General features: G+C 42.9%; 2 protein-coding genes across 2 annotated transcripts in view; both read right to left on the bottom strand.

Annotated features, from left to right (window-relative positions):
* Nucleotides 1-21,566, bottom strand: part of LOC309671201 (AF4/FMR2 family member 1-like) — a gene marked incomplete at its 5' end in the record, with an annotated part of 52,807 nt that extends 31,241 nt beyond the window's left edge. Inside the window, 7 exons of the mRNA XM_082482406.1 lie at nucleotides 2,880-3,216; nucleotides 7,100-7,262; nucleotides 8,697-8,734; nucleotides 8,866-8,920; nucleotides 13,743-13,789; nucleotides 17,259-17,303; nucleotides 21,552-21,566. Of these exons, the coding sequence (XP_082338532.1) occupies nucleotides 2,880-3,216; nucleotides 7,100-7,262; nucleotides 8,697-8,734; nucleotides 8,866-8,920; nucleotides 13,743-13,789; nucleotides 17,259-17,303; nucleotides 21,552-21,566 (700 nt within the window). The remainder of the gene's footprint in view (nucleotides 1-2,879; nucleotides 3,217-7,099; nucleotides 7,263-8,696; nucleotides 8,735-8,865; nucleotides 8,921-13,742; nucleotides 13,790-17,258; nucleotides 17,304-21,551) is intronic.
* Nucleotides 1-24,299, bottom strand: part of LOC309671545 (kelch-like protein 8) — a gene marked incomplete at its 5' end in the record, with an annotated part of 659,404 nt that overhangs the window by 568,173 nt on the left and 66,932 nt on the right. The gene's annotated exons all lie outside the window — the stretch shown is intronic.

Below are 24,299 nucleotides of genomic sequence, written 5' to 3'. Positions count from 1 at the left end.
CTAAGAAGACAGAGGAAGATAGATAAGTGACACCCAACCTTCACATCTGCAACAAATAAAAAGGTGAATAAATTATATTCCCATAGCTACATGTTTGGTTCCCGGATGTAAAGACAAATCTGCAGCAGATCAAGTTTCAGAAGACACATTAAGTTATAAGCAAACTCACAAGCATAAGCACAGGAGATACAGTTCCTCGCCTTAACCTTTTTGAGAAAGACTCAGCTTTATGCATCTTTTTGCCATCCCACCACTGTATACTCACTTCAATTTATGGGAGTCTTTGTTAGCTGAAGACTGCAATGGTTTTGTTTCTTTTTCTGATTTCATTTTCTTCCTATCAATCTCCTTCTCCACTTCCCTCTAACAGGAAGAAAGGAAAAAAAAAAGAAAAAAAAAGAAAATCACTCAGGTTTTGAATGTGCAGGTAAAGTACAGACGAACACATCTAAGTTTGACTGATTCTGGTTAAAAAAAAAAAGAAAATATAAGATACTGGAACTGACAAAGTGGAAACCCAGAGCACAGCGGATATAGATTTCCGGCTCACTGACAAGTATCCTAAAATGACATTATCTACTTTTGCTTGGATAGATTAATTATTTTGTAGTTGCAGGGATGGAAACGCAAAACCTCTTGTTGCCAACAGTAATCAAAATTAAGGCACATCCATTGCTGAAAAATAGCATTTCATCTGTTCTGGATGGTTGTGTGTTTTTTTTTCTCCTACTCAGTATGAATTGTACAGAAATGTATTCAGATTCCTCCTGGCAAAGTCATGAACTGCAAGCAATTGTGTTTTGTGATAGGCCTTATGAAAGGGAAGGAAAAAACTGCATTCACAGGAGAGTTCGATCACTCAGATTTCCAAGATGCACAGGGGCTTTTGGTTTTAACAACAAGAATCTGATACCAGAAGAACAGGAACCATTAAGGCAGAGAGGTAATAAATAATACTTTTAAATTGCACTCGATAGATCTTAACAATACAAAGCATCCTCATCTGCTTACCTGAATCAAAAACTTCAGAATAATTTGCTACAAGCCAAGAAAATGTAAAAGAAACTACACTGATAAGTCAGCGTTACCCATAGTGCGCCTGGTGGCAGCCAAAAGCATTGCAGGACTTTCTGTCTCTCTCTCTCGAGTACATCCAGGTTTACGTCACTGTGGTGGTGCTCAGTGGGTTATGCTCAGCACAGAGTCTACCTCTGGCAGCGTGCTCAGGGCAAGCCTCAAGCACCTAGATCACGTCCTTAAACTGTTTCCCAGGTTGAGCTCCACAGTGCCGCAAAAGATGTCTGACAGCTGCACCTGACCAAACTGGCTGTGATGAAGCCTGAGCCTCCAAGGACACTGATGCATGCTGATATAATACAGATGTTGAGTCTCTTAGGAGGGTTTTCCTGCAATCAGATACTCAGGCTGCAAGGGAAGACACGTCTAGTATCAAATAGCTCCTCTCTTGGCTCTTTGAGACAACAGAAGCAGCAACAGATTTACTGCCTGTTCACCTTTCTCTTGCTGCTCTGCAGGAGGGGGACTGCCGGGGTCTCTCAAGTTTCTTCACCATTTTCCTGCTCTTCCCCACAACTATGGGAAGCTCAGAAAATGACAAGACTAAAGGAAACCCACGTGGGAACCAAGGTAATTCACCCACACATGCTAAGCCACCTGCTCTGTGAGGAGGACCAAAAAGTTACACAGGCACTGAAACGTCCACAGTGAATACCCATTCACCTTAACACCTGCAGCCAACTCTCTGTGCAGCTGAACCAGCTGGCTGGAAGTATATCCACAGTCCCCTTTGGCAGTTAGCTTTCAAAAACACTCATGAGCTGCTACCATCGCAGTTAAATAAAGGTCTGTCTTGGAATTCAGGGGAAAGCAACTATTATAGCTGAAGGACTCTACAAATCCCCTTAGTGGATACACGCATCTTTTAAGCATTAGCATTGCTGCTAGCACCACAGCAGCTCCAGGAAAACCAAAGACATTTTCTACATATTTATCCAAGCGCTGAGATCCAAAGCAGGGTTTAGTGATGGTTGTTACTATCAGTGAACCTGGTTCAGTCAAAAGTCTGCATTTATGGAAAAGTAAAAGGCACGGGGCTGCTGCCATCACCCCTAGTAATAACACAGTTTACATCTGCAGAATTCAGTCCTCTTTGCATAAGCAAGCCTTCACAACTGTTTCATGGAAATAAATAATTCCACACAGGAAAAGACTACGCTACTCAGACTGTGGTTGCGTGACTAAAGGCAGCAGAAGGTGCATACATGGACAAAACCAAAAACCACAGACCAGGGTGGCCTGGGTCAATTGTCCCTGTGGGCACCCCCACAAACTGCAGGCAAGGTGCTCTCCCACAACAGACACTCAATGGGTAGCACAGATGACTCCACAGTCTGGAAGGTGCTTCAGATACTATGCTGCTTTTCAAGGAGTTGCAGGGGGAGGGGGAACTGCAGCCCTACAAAGCTCTGCTTGGGCTGAAAGCAGAGAAACCCACAAATGCTCCCAGCAGGCTGGCCAGCTGCATGCTGTGACACAGCCTGCTGCCCAAAGGTCCTCTCTGACATAGGAGGGCTGAGGTTTTGGTGTCTGAGAAAATTAGTATTTCAAGAAAACACAGAAAAAAATGTTTTAAACCACCAAAGCATTTGTTAGACAGCTTACAAGGCTTTTCATTTGCTCAGCAGGGGATTTGTGATCAACAAGAAACATCTGTGGAAAGTTTTGGTACGCATTCCCTTTAGAAGTTTGATAGCACCTTTATAGGAGGAGCATAATGGGTCCACTCCCAACCTATGAAGCAGAAATGAACTCTCCGCACGGGTTTTTCAAACACCACCTTGGCCCTTGTACAAACCCACCTCCCCCTCCACCCCTCACCTTCCTCTTTTGAGGAAGACAAGTCTGCCTGAGCGAGGGCTCCTCGGTGCGCACAGGAGACTTCTGGCAGTTGTGTTTGGTTGGAAGATGAGTGTCCTGAGGAGCCCTGGCTGCTCGGCCGGAGCTTTTGTGATGAGGCTCCCTCGGCTCAGCGTGCTGGTGGGAAGAATTGCTGCTGATGCCATCGCCCTGCTCCTGGCCCTCCTCACATCCATCCCCATGGGCGATTTCGCTGAGACTTTTGGTTGGCACTGCTGGTGGGTTCACCTTGGTCAGCCAGTTGTTGAGCTGCCACTTATTAGAAGTTGGTGGGTCAGGCTGCAGACAAAAAGAGAAAAGAAGGATGCAACACTGATGCCTTTATGGGCTATTTCCATCCTAGCACTGCTTATCAGAACCCAGTAAAATTTCCTCCTTATTGTTAAAAAAGGCGTGAAAGTGAAAGACCATGAGACAGTGAGGATGCTCTAGTATGTGCACATGAACACTTACTTCAGGAACACAGACCTCGTTTTTGCACAGGATCAAATATGTTGCACAGCACTCCTGGTTCTCTGCTAGCCCTACCTGTCATCCAGTAAGAGAGTAGTCTACATGAAAGCTTCATCTTGGTTTGCCACTAACCAACATTGTTGCAAAATCAGACAACGTCTAAAAAAAGCAGCAATTGTAAAAACGGTTTAGGTGCTGTCCTCACAATGCTTTTGGAAAGTTATTTGCACACAGCAAAACGGACAAGGGGCTGTGCCAGCTATCACATCTCATTGAAGTTTGACAGGTAGGCTGTCAGGCTCCTGTGGTTTAACCAAAAGAAAACCATTTACCATAAGAAATTGTATGGCTACCGCATCAAGTCCAGCCTCTTCTGAGTCCTCTGCCTACACAACTTAACACTTGCTTCCCTCTGGGTCAAGCAAGGCATGAGCAATGACCAAGGTCTGAAGGCCTCTGGAGTCACAGTTTAGGGCTGGGCTGGCCACTAAATGAATGACAGATGTTTTCTATTAACCCCTCTCCCTTCCCAGAAGAGAGAAAGGAGAGAGGATAAGGGAGAAAGACTTACGGCTTGAAAAAAAACCCTAAACCAGCTTTAATGAAATATTAACAATAAAAAGAAAATATAATAATATTAATAAGAAAATAATGAAATATATACAAATATATATAAACCCAATATCGAGCTCCCAGGATGACAATCACGTCACCAGCCAGCACTGGGGAAATCCCAGACTGGACTCAGCAGCAGACAGGAACTGGGTGCAGGAACACACAGATCAGGATCAAAGGCAGAACAGACAGAGTCCTCCTCCGACTCCAGCCACTGAAGAAAAGGGAACTTGAGCCCTTGCTCCCTCAGCTTTATAATGAGCATGAGGCAGATGGGATGGAATACCCCGCTGGTCAGTTTTGGGTCATCTGTCCTGTCCGCTCCTGCCCACTCTTCTGCTTCCAACTCGGTACATAACAAAGTTAGCTAACCCTGGTTGATACAGAGATAAGTATAAGCAAAAGCCTCTCGGCATACTATTCCTTGGTACTAACTATAAGCATCAGACTTTTTGATTGCCAGAAGCAGACACTGTCTGAAAAACATACCATTAATTTCAGAGAGTGCATTCAGTTAGACCAGACTAAACTGAAAAGGAAAATTATTGAAAAGGAACATTAGTTTTGTTCTATCTCAAACCAGGACACACGGTCAGATAACGTAATGTGGTCGCTACAAGCCCTGCTTAACCTAACAGGAGTCTGACAAATTACGAGAAAAAGACCAGAGAGATGATCAGAGGGCTGGAGCACCTCTCCTATGAAGACAGGCTGAGAGAGGTGAGGTTGTTCAGCCTGGAGAAAAGAAAGCTCTGGGGAGACCTTATAGCAGCCTTTCAGTATCTAAAGGGGGCCTACAAGAAAGACGGGGAGGAACTTTTTAGGAGGGCATGTAGCGATAGGATGAAGGGGAATGGCTTTAAACTGGAAGAAGTTAGATTTAGATTAGATATTAGGAATAAAGTTTTCACTTTGAGGGTGGAAGGCACTGGAACAGGTTGCCCAGATAAGTCGTGGAAGCTGCATCCCTGGAGGTGTTCAAGGCCAGGGTGGATGGGGCTTTGAGCAACCTGGTCTAGTGGGAGGTGTCCCTGCCTATGGCAGGTGGATTGGAACTAGATGATCTTCAAGGTCCCTTCCAACCTAAGCCATTCTATGATTCTATGAAAAGCAAACCCAACTAACCCTAAAAAAAGACAACAGAAACTGCAAAGCAGGAGCATTATTCTCTGGGGCCTGTTCTGAAAACACCACGTATGGGTCAGCATCACTTAAATGTGTAGCTCATTATTTGGGCACCATCATGGCACAGTTACACTCCTGCCCTTACCGATTCTCCCCAGTCACAACTCTCCCTTCTCAGAAGTCCCACAACTCTTCCCCAAAAAGAGAAAGCCTGAAAGGTTTTCCAAGACTAATGAATCCCTTCTACCACAATTTTCTTCTCTATCCAGACTCAACTCACTGTAGAACATGTGGATAAACAAAACATGTCTTCAACTGTGTTTCAGAGAGTCAATCTAGAAACCTGGTTTAAAAACCAGTTTGGTTTTACCGTGGGGTCGTAAGAAAAATTAAACCACAAATTCCATTATAGTTTTCAGACAACACAAATCAGCTTTGTTTTCATTAGAATTTTAACTCATTAGCCACCAAAGAGCATTTTTTTAATTTAAACACTATACAAACGTGGCCAAAATACTTAGCAAACTTCAGTTCATAATGTAGGTAGCTAGCAGACAGTGGCATACTCTGATCCTTTTCTAGCACCTTCTACCATTGGTTACCTTGTTTGTGATCTACACCATCATACGGGCTTTCCTTAGGTTTTCCAAACACAAAGAATAGTAAGAGACTTCAAAAAAAAAAAAAAAAAAAAAAGGAGGAACTATTGCCTATAGGTCTTCAAGTCTGTGCTTTTGCATGTGAAGAACTGACTATAAACAAATGGGCCATGTGCAATAATTTGCTCCTTGAGCACCATGGATGAACAGTTTGCTGAATAAAAAAGGATAAGATGGTCAATGGCAAATAGCTAGGATTTCACTAGAGCGAGAAGGATCTTGCAATCCAGTATTTTCAAAACAAAGCAGGCAGGATTGGGTAAAAGAGTAGAAGTATAATATGTTTCCTTCCAAAGACAACCGCATTGCAGAAGGCAAACTCCGTAACTGAACTGCTGGAAGGTGAAGTGTATTAGATATGAGAAGAAAAGCTATGCCTTCTCAAAACTTGTTTTCTGCACATAAAATTCTCCCTTTCATGTGCTTCTAAAGCAAAAGAAAGGAAAGCTAGGGCTAGGGGAGGGAGGAGAAATAAATTACAAGGTTTCTGGGCTTTGTGAAAGTACCTCAAAACCGTCAGCAACTTAATTTACACCAGCTGTGGTTCATAAGATATAACCATGCAGTTCCCACTGGCCTGAGAATGTTCGGCAAGCTGGAGGAACTGTTTGAAACCATGGGACATGAGCACTTCTCCAGCAGATTTTTAAAAAATGCACGGTCTCCATTATGAAACTTTACGGCACCAAGTTCTGTTTGTCTGCTTTTCCCAATAAAAGCCTCAGAAATGCCAGTGAAGCACTATCTGAGGCAAATTAAACAGTAGGAAGTCTAAGCATATTCCAGCCCTTCCTGCAGGTCTGATCACTTCAGCTGCGATCTGGGAGAAGCTGAATCTGTCATTCACGCACAGGAGCTGCAGGGAGGCAGCGGCTCTTCTTCACATATCAGGAAATTGGTCTCACCCTCAACCAGCCCACAGCCTCAGCACTCAGAAAACCTGCATGGGCAGAGGTGCACCCCAAACATCCCAGACAAGCCGTGCTTCTCATCTGTGCCTTACTTGTGTCTCCCCAGCGATGACACTAATTCCTCCAGGAGTGCTAGACAACGATGCCAAAGTAGAAGGGGGAACACTTCAAGGTTAGGCACGTAAAAGTCTAATTATGCTGTTACTAAGGATTATTTAATTGACAAACTCTAGAAGGGAAGCAAAGGGCAAAAAAGTCTGATGATGAAGCAAAGATGTCAAGGGGACACATGAATGATGACGTTATTTCAGGTCTCCTGTCCTGACTGCATTCAGGCAGCAGAGAGTCTGAAGCAAGAGGCTGTATTAAGCAGCCTCTACATTTTATTTTAATATTCACCTCAGGCGCTGACGCTCTCGCAGGGTCGTTTGCTTCACTGTCACTGGAGGTGCTCTCTGAGGTGGTCTCCGAGTCTGAAGAGCTGTCTGAGTCACTGGTGCTCCCTGACTCCGAGCTGCTGGAATGTGCTGATGCCACACTCTTGGGCTGGGACTGTAGGGCACTGCTAGACCACCATGAGCTAACATTAGAAAGCAGCATGGGCGAAGGTTACTTATTATATTGACACGGCAAGATTCAAAAGTAAAACTGAAACCCCATGTTTTGGCAGTGAGCGGAGATGGGAGAAGGCCAAAGGAATACATTGCCATACCCAAAAGATAAAGCACCGGAATAAAAAACCTCTGGAAATAATAAAACCTTCAACTCCAACCCAGTCAGACAAATACATAAGCAGGACATCACTGCTACACTATGAAGCAGCATTTAGCCAACCAAAGTTTAAAAAACAACTGAAACTGACAAGTGCTTTTCTGACAGCCCCAACCCTCAAAAGAAAAACTTCCAATAAAGGCTAACAAGATGGAAACACACATTCCAGGATGGTTTCTCTTTTTTGTATTCTCCCCTTCACCTTTTCACTTCATCTGTGTTACTTGGTCAAGGTGCTGTAACTGTTTCGTTAACAGCCATGTCAAGCAGCGGCTTTTTTTCAACACCCTCCCCTACTCAAAAGTGTTTTCCTCCAGCACTGACAATGGGAATGAATAGAAGTGAGGGAGAGCCACGACTTTGATGCACAGCTTCTTTTTGCTTTGAAATGGGCTTACAAAATCAAAATGTTGGGTTTATTATTATTTTTTTTACTTTGAAAACTGTTTCCCATATCAGCATCAACACGTTTGTATTACTTGGAGGCAAGCTCCTTGCTGATCCAGACTGATCTCAAGAGAACACTCTATTTCAAGAGCTTGCAGAGACGCAGAAATCATGCCAAGAATCGGCATGCCCTTCTGCATGTCTGACTTTGTCGACCATTACCCTGTGCTTGAAGAATACAGATATCAAGCCAAAAATGTCTGTCAGTGCTCTCCTGTAGGAAAAATTCTGGGCTTCTCCACCTTTCTTCCTCTAATGCTGGCATGTGGCTGTTGAGTCTACCTTGAATATTGCTTCTGACTAACAATACATGGCAGGAGCTGCTTACAATCAGCTGCCTTATCAGGGAGCTGAAACAGCCTCAATGAGTCTACTTAACCGTTTCCTGTTCTTCACTCACTTGGCTGTTTTGGGCCTCCTTCCAAACTAAAACTGGATTCACATCCATCACTACTACAACTGAAAATCCCATTAGCTCCGGCGTGATCTACATACACAGTGGTGGACGGGAAGAGGAGAAAAAAAAGAGAACAGCTGGGGAAATAAAATTATGGTTCACAGGCAAAATCCAGCATGACTGGATTACTCAGTTCCAATTGGAGCTTTCTGTAAAACCCCCCACAAGCCAATTTTCAAAAGCAGCTTCAGGCAGCTAGAAACAAAAGCCTGTGTCTACAAGAGAAACCAGGAACCCTTACCTATCTACCCCATATACAAAAAGTAGTTTTGGTTTTCCTCCTTATTTGGTCTAGCTAGTAGTTTGGGAACAAACCTGTACCTTGGAGGAGCAAGTGAAGAAGGTGGCTTTTCAACAACCTGTTTTGTTCACAAAAACAAAGAGGAGAGGGGGAGGAAAGGTTAGCGTAAGGAACTCGGAGCAACGCAACAAGTTGTGGTGATTTAAAGGGATGTCTGTGTGCCTAGTGTATAAAACATCTAAAACTGACTTGGTCGTCACCACTCTCTTCACTATCACTGAGCTGCAGGTCGTCCTGGAGCATTCTGAAAGACAACCAGAAGATAAATATCAGCCAAGGCAGACACATTTTCAAGCAGCAGACACTGAAAAAGACTTGGTTTGCACTTGCCAAAACAAACCAACCTCCCACATCCTTTTTGAACATTTGGCATGCTCAATCTGCTAAACCCTCTCACTACCCGAATGAATGATAAAACGACAACACACAACCTCAACGTTTTACTGTGCTTTCCAGTCGATCTCAGGAGCTGCGCAATTGGAGGTCAGTGTCATCGGCTGCCATCTACAGGCAACTGAGACAAAGTTCTACGAGGGCAGTGCTCCTCAACAACGGTTACCTAGCACACTAACACAGAGAAGAAAAGTTACCTAGGCACTAAGACCGCAAGGTGGCGTGGAAGAAATCTATCTGCTCCTTGTACAGCAAGAAATTAGCACGCTATTAGCCTCCACTGGCTCCCCAAGGGGCAGAAAGCATCGTCTTTGCACCAGAAACTGTGCGTGTTCACACTCTGAGGGCCTGTGAATATTTCTTCTGTCACAGGAGTTCTCTTTTTGCTGCTGAAGTTTCCTATCGCACATACATAAGTAAATGCCAAGGTCAAGCCTTTCTCCTATTTCTTCTCTACACAATGAACTTCACACTTGTGCACATCTCAGCAGTAACCATAACATTGAGCAGTTCAGATACTCAAAGTGGTTTACAAGTTGGGAGGCACAAACTCTTTTTTACTATTGCTAGAGTAGAGAGCAGGCTGCCCGCAAATGTTTCCAAAAAGCCTAATTTAGTCCTCTACCTGCAGGTGCTAACTACTGCTGGCAATTTCAATGCATTACCGAGGTCCTTAAAAGGCTGGAAGGGAAGGATTTGTGGGGAGGGACCCAAAGTTCTCCCAAACTGTTATCCCCCACTTTGGCAATCATGCAGGCACCCCCAAAAGGAGTTGGAAAGCAGACAGGCAAAACTCTTGTTATTCAAGTGTACGGTGGTTCAAATCTTGAAACTAGCTGGAGACTGACTCCTCAACCCAGAGAGTTACACAAGTGTCCAAAAACTGGATAAAACGCTTAGGAACTGAGACAGGGGTTCTAATCAATCAGGTCAAAACTCTGTTTATTTCAGCCTCATTTCAATCTAAGGGCTCTCTGTGAGAAATAAGAAAAATAAGCCTCCAACCCTTCATGACAACACATTTTATAGCATGAAAACAAATATGAAAGATCCCCAGCGAACCACATCACCTTGGAAAAGTGGGGAGAGAGTGTTCCTGGTGCTTGTTAGGAGAAGGAAAACTACAGAAACCTTCACACTCTTTTAAGCCTTCATTTCAAATTATGAACAAAGCGAAAAAGATTTATGGCCCTGTGGGTCACCTCTAATGACCCTGAGCAGTTTGCTTTTATGATTCCATGACAAAAGAGAAGTAAAAACTTTGAATAAAAAAGTGATTCCCTTATTTAAGTACTATCCCCACTACCTAGATAAATTCTTTTACACTCATACCAAAGCAGTTGACATGCATGGAGATACTTTCATTGGAATAGGACCGTGTTTACAGTTGAAGCTGGCACGATCTCAAAACAAATAATTCCACAAACCAGAAGGGACGAATCTACTCTTGCCCATGGAGCAGGACAGCATGAAGAAACCCCAAAGGTCTCCTTGTCTACCAGTACGGAGCCAACCCCTCCTGCATAGGTGACACCTCCTGCAAAGGTACTGACCCCACAGTCCCCAAGTACCTCTCTCTGATGCAGAAGAGGCTCTCAGTGCCACAAAGGCGCTGTCTGATTACACTCATGATGACCTACGCGCTTTCTTTGTTCAGGCATTTTGCCTTTGCCATTCCCCTGTGACTATCCTCCTCCATCTCCCAGCCTCCACTGCCTCAGTTCCTCACACACCTTCTCAGTGGAAGTCACCTCTTCCCTCTTCTTTAGAGGGACAGGAATCACTATGAGACACCACCTTGGAAAATGAGGCCCCCGAATTTCCTACAGAAGGCAAATGGCATGCAGTCTGCAGCAATCCTGCCTCTGCCAACTTCGCACGTGGGCTAGAGCTGAAGCTCACCGCTAGTCCACTGAGGCATAAATAGGAAAAAAGGAAGGGTAGCAACAATACAGCCACTCTCCACACTTCTGGGCAGTTTGGCAAATGTCTGTTGGCATCTCAATGAATTGTTGTTTTTTTTTTCCCCCCAACCCATTAGGGAAAGTAATCCTTCAAAGGTGATAATGAACAAACTTCCAGGGATGCTAAAAAGTTCTGAAAATGTTTTCATTTTTTGTTTTGCCTTAAGAATTGTGGATTACAGATGCATTTCTTTTAGAGGTTAAGAGAATAATGCAAGGAAACTCTATCTAGATCTTCAGCATAAAAGAACATCGCAACTACTTAAGTTCAATTTAGGTTCAAGGAAGGAAGAACACTAAAACTTTAAATGAGTCATACTTCTACAAGGATAGACAAAACCAGTTTCCCCAAAAGAAGGTTTCAACAAATTGTTAAATAGCCTAGTTAAAGAAAATAAATCTGCTTTAATAATTTTAATGCTTTAATTAGCTCAGGAGTTAATAGATGCCGAGTTTTCATTCGCAGGACCTGTTCATTTGCAGCTTATATACACACCATCAATCTCCCTGTAAAGCTATTTAAAAAGAGCTCTTTTAGCGAGAAGCAGCACTAAAATTAACATCACTTGCCAAACAACCCCACTGAAAGCACAGGCTGGTCCCTCTCTGCCAGCCAGGTTAAAGATGCATCACCAAGAATGAGCTTGGCATCTCCCCTTTTAAAAGAAGGGCTGCTTCCATTCCAGTGTAGCCAGGTGCTAACTTCGGGGCTCTGTTCAAGAATGAAAGCCCTGAAAGAAAACAAGCCCTGTTGTGCAAATGAAACCAAAAACAAAACAAAAAAGAAGGGACGCATGAGTTCGAGGGAAAGATGTAGAGGAAGTTCTTGGGCAAATCTTGATTAATTCCATTTGGGACGTAAACCTAAACCACCCTGTTCCTCCTGCTTCAACTGCCGTCGTCGATTGTGGGTATGCATGTCCCTGGGCAGATGAGTGCTGGCTCTGAAGTACCCAGAAGGACGCCGAGCAGAGAGGGGATGTTGGCTAAGGACAGAGCTATGTACCATGCCATATTTACAATTCTGGACCTTTGGGCTAAGAAAGGAGTATTTTCAGATTCTTGTTTACAGTGAAAGCCTCTTCTCTCTTTGCCACCTGGAAAACTGACTACAGTTCTAGGGGGATTTTTACAAGCAGCTGAGAACAGTTGAAATAAAGATGATGGTTGTAGGGTAGCTGAGGAGGAAGGCAGAGCCTGCTGCAGTTGAAACTAGTATTTTTAATACTGCAGTGAAAATTGCCAGAAATTGTTCAGGAGGAGCAAGCTGGGGTGGAAGAAGGAGGAGTAAAATAAAGAATGGATTAAGGGAGTAGCTGATTGCTCCCAGTGAGGGCGGGCTCCTCTGCATGATGCTGGAACAGTATAAAAAGGGTTGTTTTACAGATCTTACAGAGATTGAATGCAAAATTCTACAATCTCAAACAAGACGGAGAGATGCTCTTCCTCTTAGTTGTGACTAGCCCAGTTTGGGGTTTTTTTAATTAAATTGTTCACGATAAGGAAAAGGAAAACAAATGGAGTAAGCTTTGTGGTCTGTAGTTTGCAGCCTTCCATGGAACATGAGATCTTTATATATCATTTATATATATATGACTGATAAGCATTTAATGGTTCAGCAATTGCCTTGCCCAGGGACGCCTTAGCTTTCCAGACATGGAAAGATTTCTATTTGTTACTCAGGGCTATCAATGCTGCCAATTTGGCCAGGTTAATCCTGAAAGACTAATGTCAGCCCACACAAAACTACCTTCAAGCAATTTCTGTAATTAACCTAATTAATAGATAATTATTAACCTAATTAATTATTAACCTACAAGGACAGTACCAAGTTATTTTATCCACCAACTTAAAATTTTCTATTGGACCGATTCATTTGTTAGTTGGCACTCCTTCCTAGCCTTGTAAAACTTTTGCAGTGATTACGCATAAACATCTTAGACTGAGACTCAAATTCTAAGAAGCTTTCTTCTGAAAGAAAACGTAACATGATAGGGAAAAGAATAACTAGATAAAGAAAAGTAGAAATATATAAATACTATTTAAAAAAGCTCTAGAAACTTCATCTTCACCCAACTTTGCAACAAGCTAACATTCTTAGAATATAAATAGAGGTTTTTAGAAAGTCAACATTTAAGTTTTTGCCTGTTTGTTTGCTTTTAAAAATGAAAACAGAATTAAGACAACACTTTTTAGAAAACTTTTCCTTGCACAATTGCAGAAAGTTCTATCATACAATTGCCTTAAAATTTCACCCCTAGTTTTCAGAGTTTTGGTAGCTGTAGCTTTACGAGCCCCCACAAGCTTCAAAATTATATGCAGAACAGATCAGATTCATTTTGTATCCCTTATCATTTATGTCAGTTTAATAAATTATTAGTAGTTTGAATAGCACTAAGTGTGACAAGATATTATGTAGCCACAGCTACATAATATTAAATAATATTAAAAGAGAAAAAAACCTTAAATCAGGTACATTAATGGTTGGGTTTCTTTTCTTCAGCTTTGTTTTGTTTTTAACACAGTCATTATAATAATGAAACAGTAATGTTTCTGTTGGTGAAAATTCCCTGCATTGAAATTTTCTGAGAAAAATCAGACTGGTAAAGCCTTAATCTTCAGAATCATCAAGTAAGCCAAACTGTAATTCATTCCAGGGTCATTTAAATAACTGCACAGTAGAGATGGGAACTGAGTCTGGTTACTTACGATGTTCTCGGCTGAGAAATAGGCAACGTTTCTGAAGGTGCTTCATACTGTTCTGTAAATCAAAAATGAATCAGTTGCTTTTATTTGCCTCACACTAAAGTAGGTATTTTAACCTATGGTCTCTGAGCATCAGATTAGAAAGTCACCTTCTTCCAGAATGCAATTGTTTGCCATTAAGATTATTCATCACTCCAAACAGGGTTTCCTAACGAAATACTGCTTGCTCTCTGTTGAACTGCTGTCTTAGTTTCTAGGTAATGAGTGTATGCAATTTCCTAAGCATTTTCTAAATTCATCACTGTTCAACGTTGAATTAAATTCCTTAATCAATGTAAACATTTGATGTTCACTTCAACGTATAGCACACAACACACAACTATCTGTCAATACACACATTAAGTGCGTTTTCTTTGGATTTCTACTTACTCTGATTCTGTGCTACAGATCCAACATGCTGTGATTCTTAGAAAGAAAGGACAAAGTGCAAATTAAGAATAAAATAAATCAGCTCTCTCTTAATAGCAGCATATTGGTTACGTACTGTAATAAATACTTTGACTAACTTGTCAAAGTATGACTTTGAAGTGTCCAATAGTCTAAGCTGGCCTGACATAGCTTAAGATGGACAGAGAAGTGATACGTGCTACTGCCACCAAAAATGCGTTCCTAGCACATCAGTGGTATGTGCGTTTTTGAAGAAATATTAAAAAAAAAATTATAAGAGCTGCCAAACACTTCTGTTTAACACAGTCAGCAAGTATTTTTGTTGGCAATAAAGATGAAATGGTTTTTATGCGGCAACAGAGATGAGATGCTTAAAATGTTTCGGAAAAGCAGTCACATTTCAAGCCCACAATTGTAACAAATGTGTAAGTCATTGAAATATTAATTCATTCATCCCCCTCTGGCTCAAACGTCTTTCAAATCTAAAAATACAAATCTTGCTTAAAAAAATAAAAAAGAGGAAAGACAGTTACACTACCATATAGCCCACTCAAAAACAATTACTCAGAAGCACAATCTGATCTAATTCTCAGTAAAATGATACATTGCAAGCAGCTGTTATACAACTCAAGATCCATTGTGCTTTAATTTATCTGACTTCTAAAGATAATATCTCCTAACAGCCTTTATCTATGAAAGAGGGACAAAATCAGATGAAAACACATGCAAGAGCCGGAAAGAGTTCCTCTAATTTATCAAAAACCCTGGCAAAAAGAGGGTGTTTTACCTTTGTTGGGAATGGAAATTTGGAAGGCTCTGCTGTACTAGGCGTATGAATAGCTGTCAGGGGAGGTGGCCATGAGTGGGTCATTTCCTGGAAAGAGATTGAGAGAAGCGGCTTACAGTATTTTTCGCTGATACACACAGGTGAGGTTTTAAGCTTAAGAGGTTCATACAGATCTTCCCATAAAGTCCTTATTGACCCGATTGTAAAGCTGAGCTGGTACCACAGCAAGAAACCCTCCTTTGATCACAGCAGCCAGATCATGGTGAGGACTTGCTCCTCTTCTGCAAGCATACTCCCATTGCCCAAGTAACAGCAATCTTAGTGAAGCTCGTAGAGAGTTAAGTACATATTGTATTTGCAGGATTAGGCCTCAGTCTTACAGCTATCACAGTTAATAAAGGGAAAAGTAAATAAAACCTGTATGAGTAGTTCTGGGGTTCCTCAAAGCACAGGACTTTCCTGTTCACAGAAGTTCTTATAACCCCTTACAGCAACAACACTCCAAAAGGCTTTTCACATAATGTGAGGACGTCAGCCAGAGAGTGCTGACTGCCAGCCGTTCCCCACGCTATTCTGCCTGGACTATTGGCTTTTGCTCCGACCGACCAAGACATCTTTGACGCAGAGCTCTGGGACGTAGTTTCAAACCAAAGAAAGAGACTGCCCGATGTGCTATGTCTTCAGGAATTCTCCTGCCCTGTTCCCCTGCCCTCACTCTCACCCACCATCACTAACAGCTGAATGAAAGTTAGGAATTATGTTCGTGCGGAACACATCTCATGATGAGCATGCACCACACGCAGTTTGCTCAGGGGCTTAAAAAAAAAAATTATGAGAAACGTGTCGGTACAAAGTGCATCTTTGTACTTTTGGCATGAAATAGACTGAAGCGTGAAAGTCTACTGTGCCATAATTTACAAGTGCCGTTTTTTCAACAAGGCACAAATATGAAAGTTTAGGAGTGTCCCTAGTTTCCTTATCTATTAGGAACAACATGAAATGCAAAGATACATAGGGAATGAAACCACATTGCTACCTTTGGCTCTATAAGAAGGGATTAGAGCAATCTGCAGGGGTTTCTGTGCAAAACTTGGAAGCAGCCTACAACTAACCTGAGTGACTATTTGATGGCACTGTTACCACCCTTGCCTTCTCTTTTCTCCCCTCCCACTGTTCAGCTCATTGCTCGCTTCACTGACTAGCTCTCCAATCTTTCAGTAGATTATAAACTCCTCAATATACTGCACTACACCTCTTCATGCATTTGTCAGTGCTTCCCTGTGGTTGCTACAAAAATAGTGTTATGCGTTGCACACAAGGCAAGAAGACAGGATGTCTTGTGAAACACAAAATGATGCAGTATTTCCAGGAGGAGTACTTGTGCTGCAATACCAACCAGTGCACAGCAGCTAGTGAGCACCTGTGCACAACTACCTTTCAGCTACAACACTGCCTCAAGAACAGCTTCTCGAGAGCAATAAAGGCATCAGGATCTGAAGCAACCTGAAGCAACAGTGAGGGAAGCGCATCACAGAAACACCTGTTAGGACTCCCGTGTCTCAGAACAGCATTTGACATCAAGGAACTGTCTTCTCAGTATCAGAACGACCAGCCATTTCTTACTTTATTAAAGTGTTTTTTACTGAAGACCTTTATTAAAGGTCCCAGTGCATTTTCACACCCTGCACAGTGAATGGGTGACATGTACTCAGAGCCAGCTACTGGAAGCCTGCACACTGCTCACAGAGCCGACTCTAACACAAAGTTACGGAGACGGTTTTGCATCAGAGCTGCCTTAGCTTTGCACGAATGGACTATAATTACAGTGAAGAAGAAACAGTGCAGCAGCAGTGCCCTGCGCAGGCAGGTGGGACGGATGCAGGTGCGTGCTCCTGTTCAGGGCCATGCTGCTGGGGCTGGCAGTATGGACAGCAGGCAGCATGTCCAGCCCCTTTGGAGGAAACACACTCAATAATGGCAACCCCCTGACTCGACAAAGGAGCAGCTCTGGCTGTTTCAGGTGACTTGTCAGTCTTGCTCTTGAACTGCACCACACTGCATTACACTTACATACTGATAGGAAGACCATTATTGGTCTTCCAACTCCACCTGTATCTGAAGCTTTTATCTTTACTTCTCCACGGCATATCCCAAAATACACCACTTTTAGTGACTACAACATCCACTGACAGAACAGAAACAGAATGACATTCTTTCCCCACACGCTAGTTTAATGCATGCAAAATATAAGCAACCACAGAGACTGACTATTTAAGAGCACCTACCTTCAAAATTTCTTCACTGGAGTGGACATCACTGTGGAGGGTTTGCTACAACAAAAAAAGAGGGAAGCAGCATGAGTTTGTTTTGTTTTTACCAACTGACATGAGACACAGATGCACTCATTAAACACTGGCTTACCAACAGTTCTATAAATTTCATGAAAGCCCATTAATAATAAAATCCTAGTAAGAATTAAAGGCCCCATCAGAAGGCCAGTTAATAATGCACTTCTACAAAGCCTGTTCTTTTCAAGTCTTTAGTAGAAGATACATTCTAAGAAAGATTAGAAAGAAGGAAAGTGAAACAGCTCATTCAACAGTGGTGCTCGTTCAGCTGGCAGGATTCCTCTTGTTTCATGGCTCACGTTCTTCTACGAACTCATGTGCTTTCAGCAGAAAAAGAAGCCAGTACAAAGCCCTAAGCTTGGAGAGGGCAAAGCAGAGGTGGTTTTAAGTGGAGGAATCACACACCAGACCCTTGAATGCCAGCTCTTGGGCTCGTGGGAACATCAACTGATATTAAAAAATAGAAAAGCATACAATTGTAACTTGCGCAGTTCAGAACAAAACCTTGAACGTACTGCTGAGTAGGAACAACATGGTGATTTCTGGAAAAGTCTGCAGATGACCTCGATCAAGGGACTGCCCCTGTACTTCCCCCACCCGTTTCACTGGAGCCCAGGCAGTGACCACCACATACGTGCCCACCTGGCATGGGCCAGGACTCCCGAGCGCAAGTGTGATGAGGACCTCTGAAAGGAGGCCATCTCTTTGCTGGTGCCCTGGCACTCCAGCAGTGCCACCTGAAGGGAACCAGGCAACAGCCGTAGCAGCGCCCACAGCTGCCTTCAACCAGGCTCCCGAGCCCAGGCACAACAAAGCTCTGGGGAAGAGCACAAAACGAAGGCAATGCTGGTATTTGCCAGTTATATAACAAACAGCAGACATTGCAGCCTGTGCAAACACATAAATCTGCTTTTAATGTATCAGCAAAACCACTGAGCGGCTCCTGGCAGGACACCCTCCTGCACACGTGCGACACCACGCATCAGCAGTGTGGGTACCGCTGGGCAAGGCGCAGGGGCTGGGACAAGCACAGTGAACGCCTCCTGCTCCTCAGGCACGTGGGGACGAGAGTAACTGCACAGCCAGGGCGAGCGGCGATGCCCCCTGACAGAACCCACCTGCCCCATGCCCAGGCTGTGCCTGGTGGGAGAGGACGCAGCAGCAGGGCCCTCCTTCCCATGCCCCTGGCAGAATTAGGTGCTGGGGATGCTCTGCAGCAGGACCTGCACTGTTTCCACGCACTGACTCGCCACCTGGCCACAGGGAACACCACTTCACTTCGATGGATCGGCTTATCTACTAGCAACGCATGTGTTTTGAAAGCACATGTCGTTTACACATCCTTTCCCAACCATTCCTATCAAAGGAAATCGGAATGAAAAATAACCAAAGGGCTGAGTAGTTAAAATGAGCAAAGTGCATCCAAGACCAGCTTCTTGCCTATAAACAAGAGATTCAATGGAAATGTTCAGCAATCAGCATAACCGCTGAAAAGGGAAAGGCCACTGAGACGATCCTTGTGTTAAAGGAAGAGGGTAACGAGCTACAGTGCCCCATCAGAGGGATCTTCCCCAGATCAAGGTAAACAGCAGAGCAAGCAAACACTTTAATCAAGTCAAAAAGTGTCATCCTTCACACTCTCACAGAAAGGTCACTCATCTGTTTCCCATATGCTGCACTATTTGCATTGGAGGGACGAGAGCAGGTGAGGAATCTTCTCTTTTCCCTGCAACCTCATTTGTCTATGTCTACAAAAGGCTCTCATTGAGGCAGCACTCATTTGACAAAGATTTGACTTCTCTTCAGAAAATCATGCACGGATAGCTGCATCTGACCTTACTCACCTCGAGACAAACAGAAGCTGAGGCAGGGCCAGATAAGTCACACGAATGAAGGCAAGGGGCTGGGATCTTGCTTGCAGAAGCACCCCACAGCAGGCAGGAGGAGGGGAAAGGGAGAGCAAACAGCAGGGAACTTCTACCACACAGCAAGAGATCGGGAAGCTTCAGAACTCACAGTGCCAAAACGCAATCTCTCTTTTCCCCTTTTTCTTCCCAGCAAGCTTAACTTGATAGCTCAAACACCTAATTTACTTCTTAATTTAATAAGTGGTGAACAGCAGGCACAGAAAAGCAGCGTTCAACCAGCAGATTACTGCAGAAAGCTGCTGCGATATCCCATGAGAGCACCACAGTAAAAAACCTTCCCACAAAACATAACGAATCAAGATCCCACCTGGACAAAGTATTCAAAAACCTCTCTCTACAATGGATCAATTGCAACAAATCAAAATCCGTTTGCTTCTCCCATTCCAGAAACTTGAGTTTTATAAAGTGATAACTGATGACAAAAGTGGAATTCAATTAACTTGCGAATCAGAGAATATCTGCAACAGCCAGTTTGGACCTCTCTTATCCTTGCCAAACAACTCACAGCCCTTCAGATAAGCCTGAAGAGGCTTTGAAATTGATACAGGTTTACATACAATGAGTATTCATAGTGCAATTGCCAGGAGGATTTATCATAAGCCCGAAGGGCACTGTTCAGTGACTGTCTGCTGTTCTTCACAGGTCCGGTGGCTTAGCAGAAACCACTTTCTTCTTCGCAGCACAAAATTTAAAGGAAAGCAAACGCACGACTGCACAAGTACTGCAGAAGTCTGCAGCGGCAGCACAAGGACCTCTATTGTTTTTAAAGGACACAAGTATCCCCAAAATACGTGCAGCTCTGGAGGTACAGAACATAAGGTTTACTTTTGTCAGGATTGCTTTCAGCTTTGCCCAGCAGTTTATTCCCACAGCCACTGAGTTAGGACACGCTAGGAAGCCCATGCCCCTACTAGAGTCTCTCCCTGAAGAGGACAGGTTTTCAGGCATCTTTAGTCTCTGTTCTGCCATCCTGCGGCACCCTAAGACTGAAAAACTGAATGACGCTTTCACCAGCAGGAAAGTGTGCAATAGGCAAACAAAACTGCTGCCCACAAATGGACTTGCAACACCCATATCAAATACACGGTGAAACGTTTGCTCGAGAGATTAAAATCACAGACTGTTCAGGACACGCACAGAAAATTTCTTTTCAGTGCCAAAACCACAACAAAACTGGTCAGGGCCATTTGACTGCACCAGGGAGCCCTCCTGTCTCTTGGGTAGGTGTGCAACTGTCATTTCTACCGTAAGTTGCCACTGCAGCCCATCAGTCCTTGTGCCCCAAACCCGCTGGCCCTGGAGAGGACGGGCGTGCACCCTTTCACTCTGTCCCAGCTGCAGTGACTCTTACAAAGCTAACCGTCCAGCGCCTGAAGGAGTTGGGCTTTTCTGCACCCTGAGTAATGTTTTGCCCCCCTCCTCCTTTTTTTTTTTTTTTTTTTTTTCCCTACAAGTCACATGTCAGCTGTATTTCAGCCTGTAAACTACCATTAAACCACAACTGCCACCCAGCAGCAAGGGCTGTCCTTGCCACTTTGAAGAGAAGAGTTTAAGGAGAAATACAACGTTGGTCAAAGAAGAAGAGTTAAAAAGCCATAAAGCCAAAGAAATACTGAAACGAGATCAGCTCCACTGAGGACTGTGGGCATAGAAGATCAAATATTACATGTTGCTGTCTATCCCCGCTAGCAGTTTGACAGCCTTTACAGGGAACAGTACATCGTACTCCCCACAGACAACTCGATTTAAGCCCTGTGCATATTTGCTGGCTGACACTGACATCTGCACAATCTCCAGCTAGGATTTCCTCATGCCACCTTCATACTCACTGTCGGTTTGGGAATGATGCAGATGCCTCCAAGTGCCACTCACAAAACGTTTTGACGGCCAAGGCCAAGCGCAATCACGGGACATCCAGAACCGTTGAGTCCCTGGGTTTTTGTTTTCGTTTTGCTTTTTAATGCCAACATTCCTACCCAAACTGATGCTGCGCTTCAATAACAGGTCTGCAGGGCAGCATGCTTCTCCATTTACCATCTCCTCTAGCAGAAGCACCACCAGAGCCAGCCGCACATGTCCAGCTGCAAGCAGGTACTCACATCTGACCTAAGACTCCAGCCCAGTTCCTCCACTGATGCAGGCCCGCAGACTCTGGAGAGGCTAAATAAATGGATGTAACTTGGAAAGAAATCTCGTTCAGAAAGACAGAAAACTACTTTAAGACAGCAGGCTGAAGAAACTGCCGCCTTTGTAATTTGCAGCGCTTATCCAGAAAAATCCGAGGGAACAGCTAGGCACAGACCTTAACATGGTTCATGCCCGTTACATGACCAATAATTTAAGGGGCAAATTGAAAATTATTCTCAAACAATAACATATGATGGGAGCAGAATCTGGACTGATGAATTTCCATAATAAGTTTTGCAAGGCTAATTTAACAGATGACTTCCTTACTTGCAAGCTTAAAAAGCAAAGAGAAGGGGTTTAAAAAGGTCATAAAGACTTTTTCAGGTATCTTTTTGATGAGGATTCACGACTTAGTTGGCATAACAGATGTTTCACAATGTCAAGGATAAGTTTGGTTTTAAGGTTTTTGGGCCAAAAAGCTAGATAAACAAAGTCAAAGCCATTAAATAAATTTTGACTACAGAAAAACGCAGAGACTACTATTAATAAGACTTCTAAGCCTCTCAGTCACTAAAGAACAAGCAACATGCTCTTAAAACGGTGAGACGCTGCCACATTCTCTCCTTTTTATAATTTTTGCAATATATATGTTTTTCCAGTTCACCAACCCACACAACTGGATCATGAAGGCCAAGTAATGTTTTTGCAAAGACCTATCATCTCAAAGTTAAGACAGTGCTACAAGGCAATATGCCTGAAGTACTCTTAGGTACAACTGAAGTTGTCTGAAAAGGACTTCACTCAAACCTTTTTGTTCAATGTAACTTCAACGTAACAGCTCAGACCAGCATGACCTAAATCCCACATCCACCCTCTCCCCACCTTGGTAGTTGCACAAAAAAAAATCACCCACTTCCTTTTTCCTCACTACTAATGACCTCAGCCAAGAAGAAATCTCTACCTGCGGAAGCTTAAATAAAAAAAAGAAAAAAAGATGTACCATATATTTTGAGTTTTTTTGGGGGGGAGCTGTTTTATTTTGATTCAGGGTTTTTTTGACAAAGAAGTTGTGTGCTTCCATTTAACATCTACTGTAGGTACAACACTTTGGAAACCTCTGATAATGCAAGTGCATTGCCCAGATAATGAAGTGGGGAAGGACACACAATTCAGAGTCATTTCAGGCAGCACTGCTATACTCATCTTCCTTCTGGGAAAATGCAGTTGAGGAAGTTACTTCAGAGAGATTAATTGATGAATTCCTACAGATTCCAGCAAATCTGAAGTGACTCTTATACTGCACCTGATACTTGCATAACTTGAAAATAATAATTTTTAAAACTTTATGAACGGGGTATTTTAGATTTTCAAAAAGACACAAAGAAAACCTCCAATGCAATCAAAGTATGTTTTGCTACCAGCAAGTTTCATTTTCCCTAGAAAGCACACAAATAGGCAAGATTGTGTCATGACACTCCATGCATGCACGAACCTAGTTCCAGGCACTGTTTTTTTAATTTTTTAATCGGGGTTTTTTTAATTGCTTGTAGGGGTTTTTTTTAATTGCTTGTAGCAATCGGGGTTTTTTTAATTGCTTGTAGCTAAAAGATTAGAAACAAAAGAAAGCGTTGACTTGGTTTTGAAAAAACTGCTTAAAAGCAGTTATGTTTGAATTTTGTGTTATTGCTCAGTTGATTTAAAACACACACAAAAAGCCACCCCAACAGCACTGATTTATCTTAAGACTTATTGTGTGGGTTTTGTGTTGGTGTTTACAATGGCATACCCAGAATAGGTAAAACATACACCATCAGCCTCTTTCACGTTGAGACACAGAATAGTTTTGGAAAGTGTATGTGCAGTTGCACTTAAAGTACAAGAATAAATGTAGCATGTATGCCAGGTGGAAAACCTTACGACTTGGGAGCTGCAAACTATCATTTAGTAGTCAGTGGCAGTTCTATCTGTAAGCAGCATTTCTACTCGGCTGTAAAATACTGTTAAGTGTGAGTAGCTAGGGAGCGGTGAAGTGAGACTGTCAGTTAAGGACCAAAATAAGCAAGAGTTCCCTGGAAGTGTAGGCTAAAGATGCTATATCTGACCTCTGAATGAATAATACATGGTGCTTTTCAAAACCCTTGTACAGCATTTCAACCTCTCTCATTTTTCCTCTTGCTTTTTTATGTTCACTTTTGTAACTTAAGTAGGTTGTCTCGGAAGCTTATATCTCAATGATAATAGTGACTTCTTCAAAGGGAATGTTAAACAAAGCAAAGGTGGTGAATACCAGTAGTTGAGGATTAATTTGAAGTTAAGAGAACCAAAATATCAAGATTTTTCCCCCTAGCTAACTATAAAAACATCTTAGTATAGGAATTTGTCAAATCTGGCATAGTAGAAATTAAGTTTTCAGCAGGAAAAGGTATTCCTTCTTATAAACTATGTAAATATCCTGTGATCCGTAATATCTGTGAACTAGTTTGTGATTTTGGAATAAGTAAGATCTTTCTCTTAGGTATCTTTTAAAGGAAGAATACTTACCTTGCTTACAGCACCATCAGTGAATATTCTAGGCACGTGTGATATTACTTTAACCTGCCTGGCCCAGTGCAGCCAACAGCCTTGTCACTGCACAGGACGAGGAGCTGGCAACAACCCTGTGACCTACAGCAGAAATGAGTATGACTTCCTGCTTTTTCTCCAGTACCGATGCCTGAGGAGTTCTAAATTTAGCATGGACGCTTTCCAAATATCCCAGAAGAAAGTCAAGTCTGCTCCTAGACATGCGACTTACCTTTTTATTGTAGAATAATTTTTTTGTTACTTCAGCCAGTCCACTTCCTCCAACACCAGAGTCCATGAGCAGAAATCACTGAACTACAGCAATCATCAACTCTTAGCATAAAACGAAGAATGAATGCAT

The sequence above is a fragment of the Vanellus vanellus genome (assembly GCF_965231255.1).
Source record: "Vanellus vanellus genome assembly, chromosome: 4".
NCBI classification, from domain to species: domain Eukaryota; kingdom Metazoa; phylum Chordata; class Aves; order Charadriiformes; family Charadriidae; genus Vanellus; species Vanellus vanellus.
This window is presented reverse-complemented; position numbering and strand designations above follow the sequence as displayed.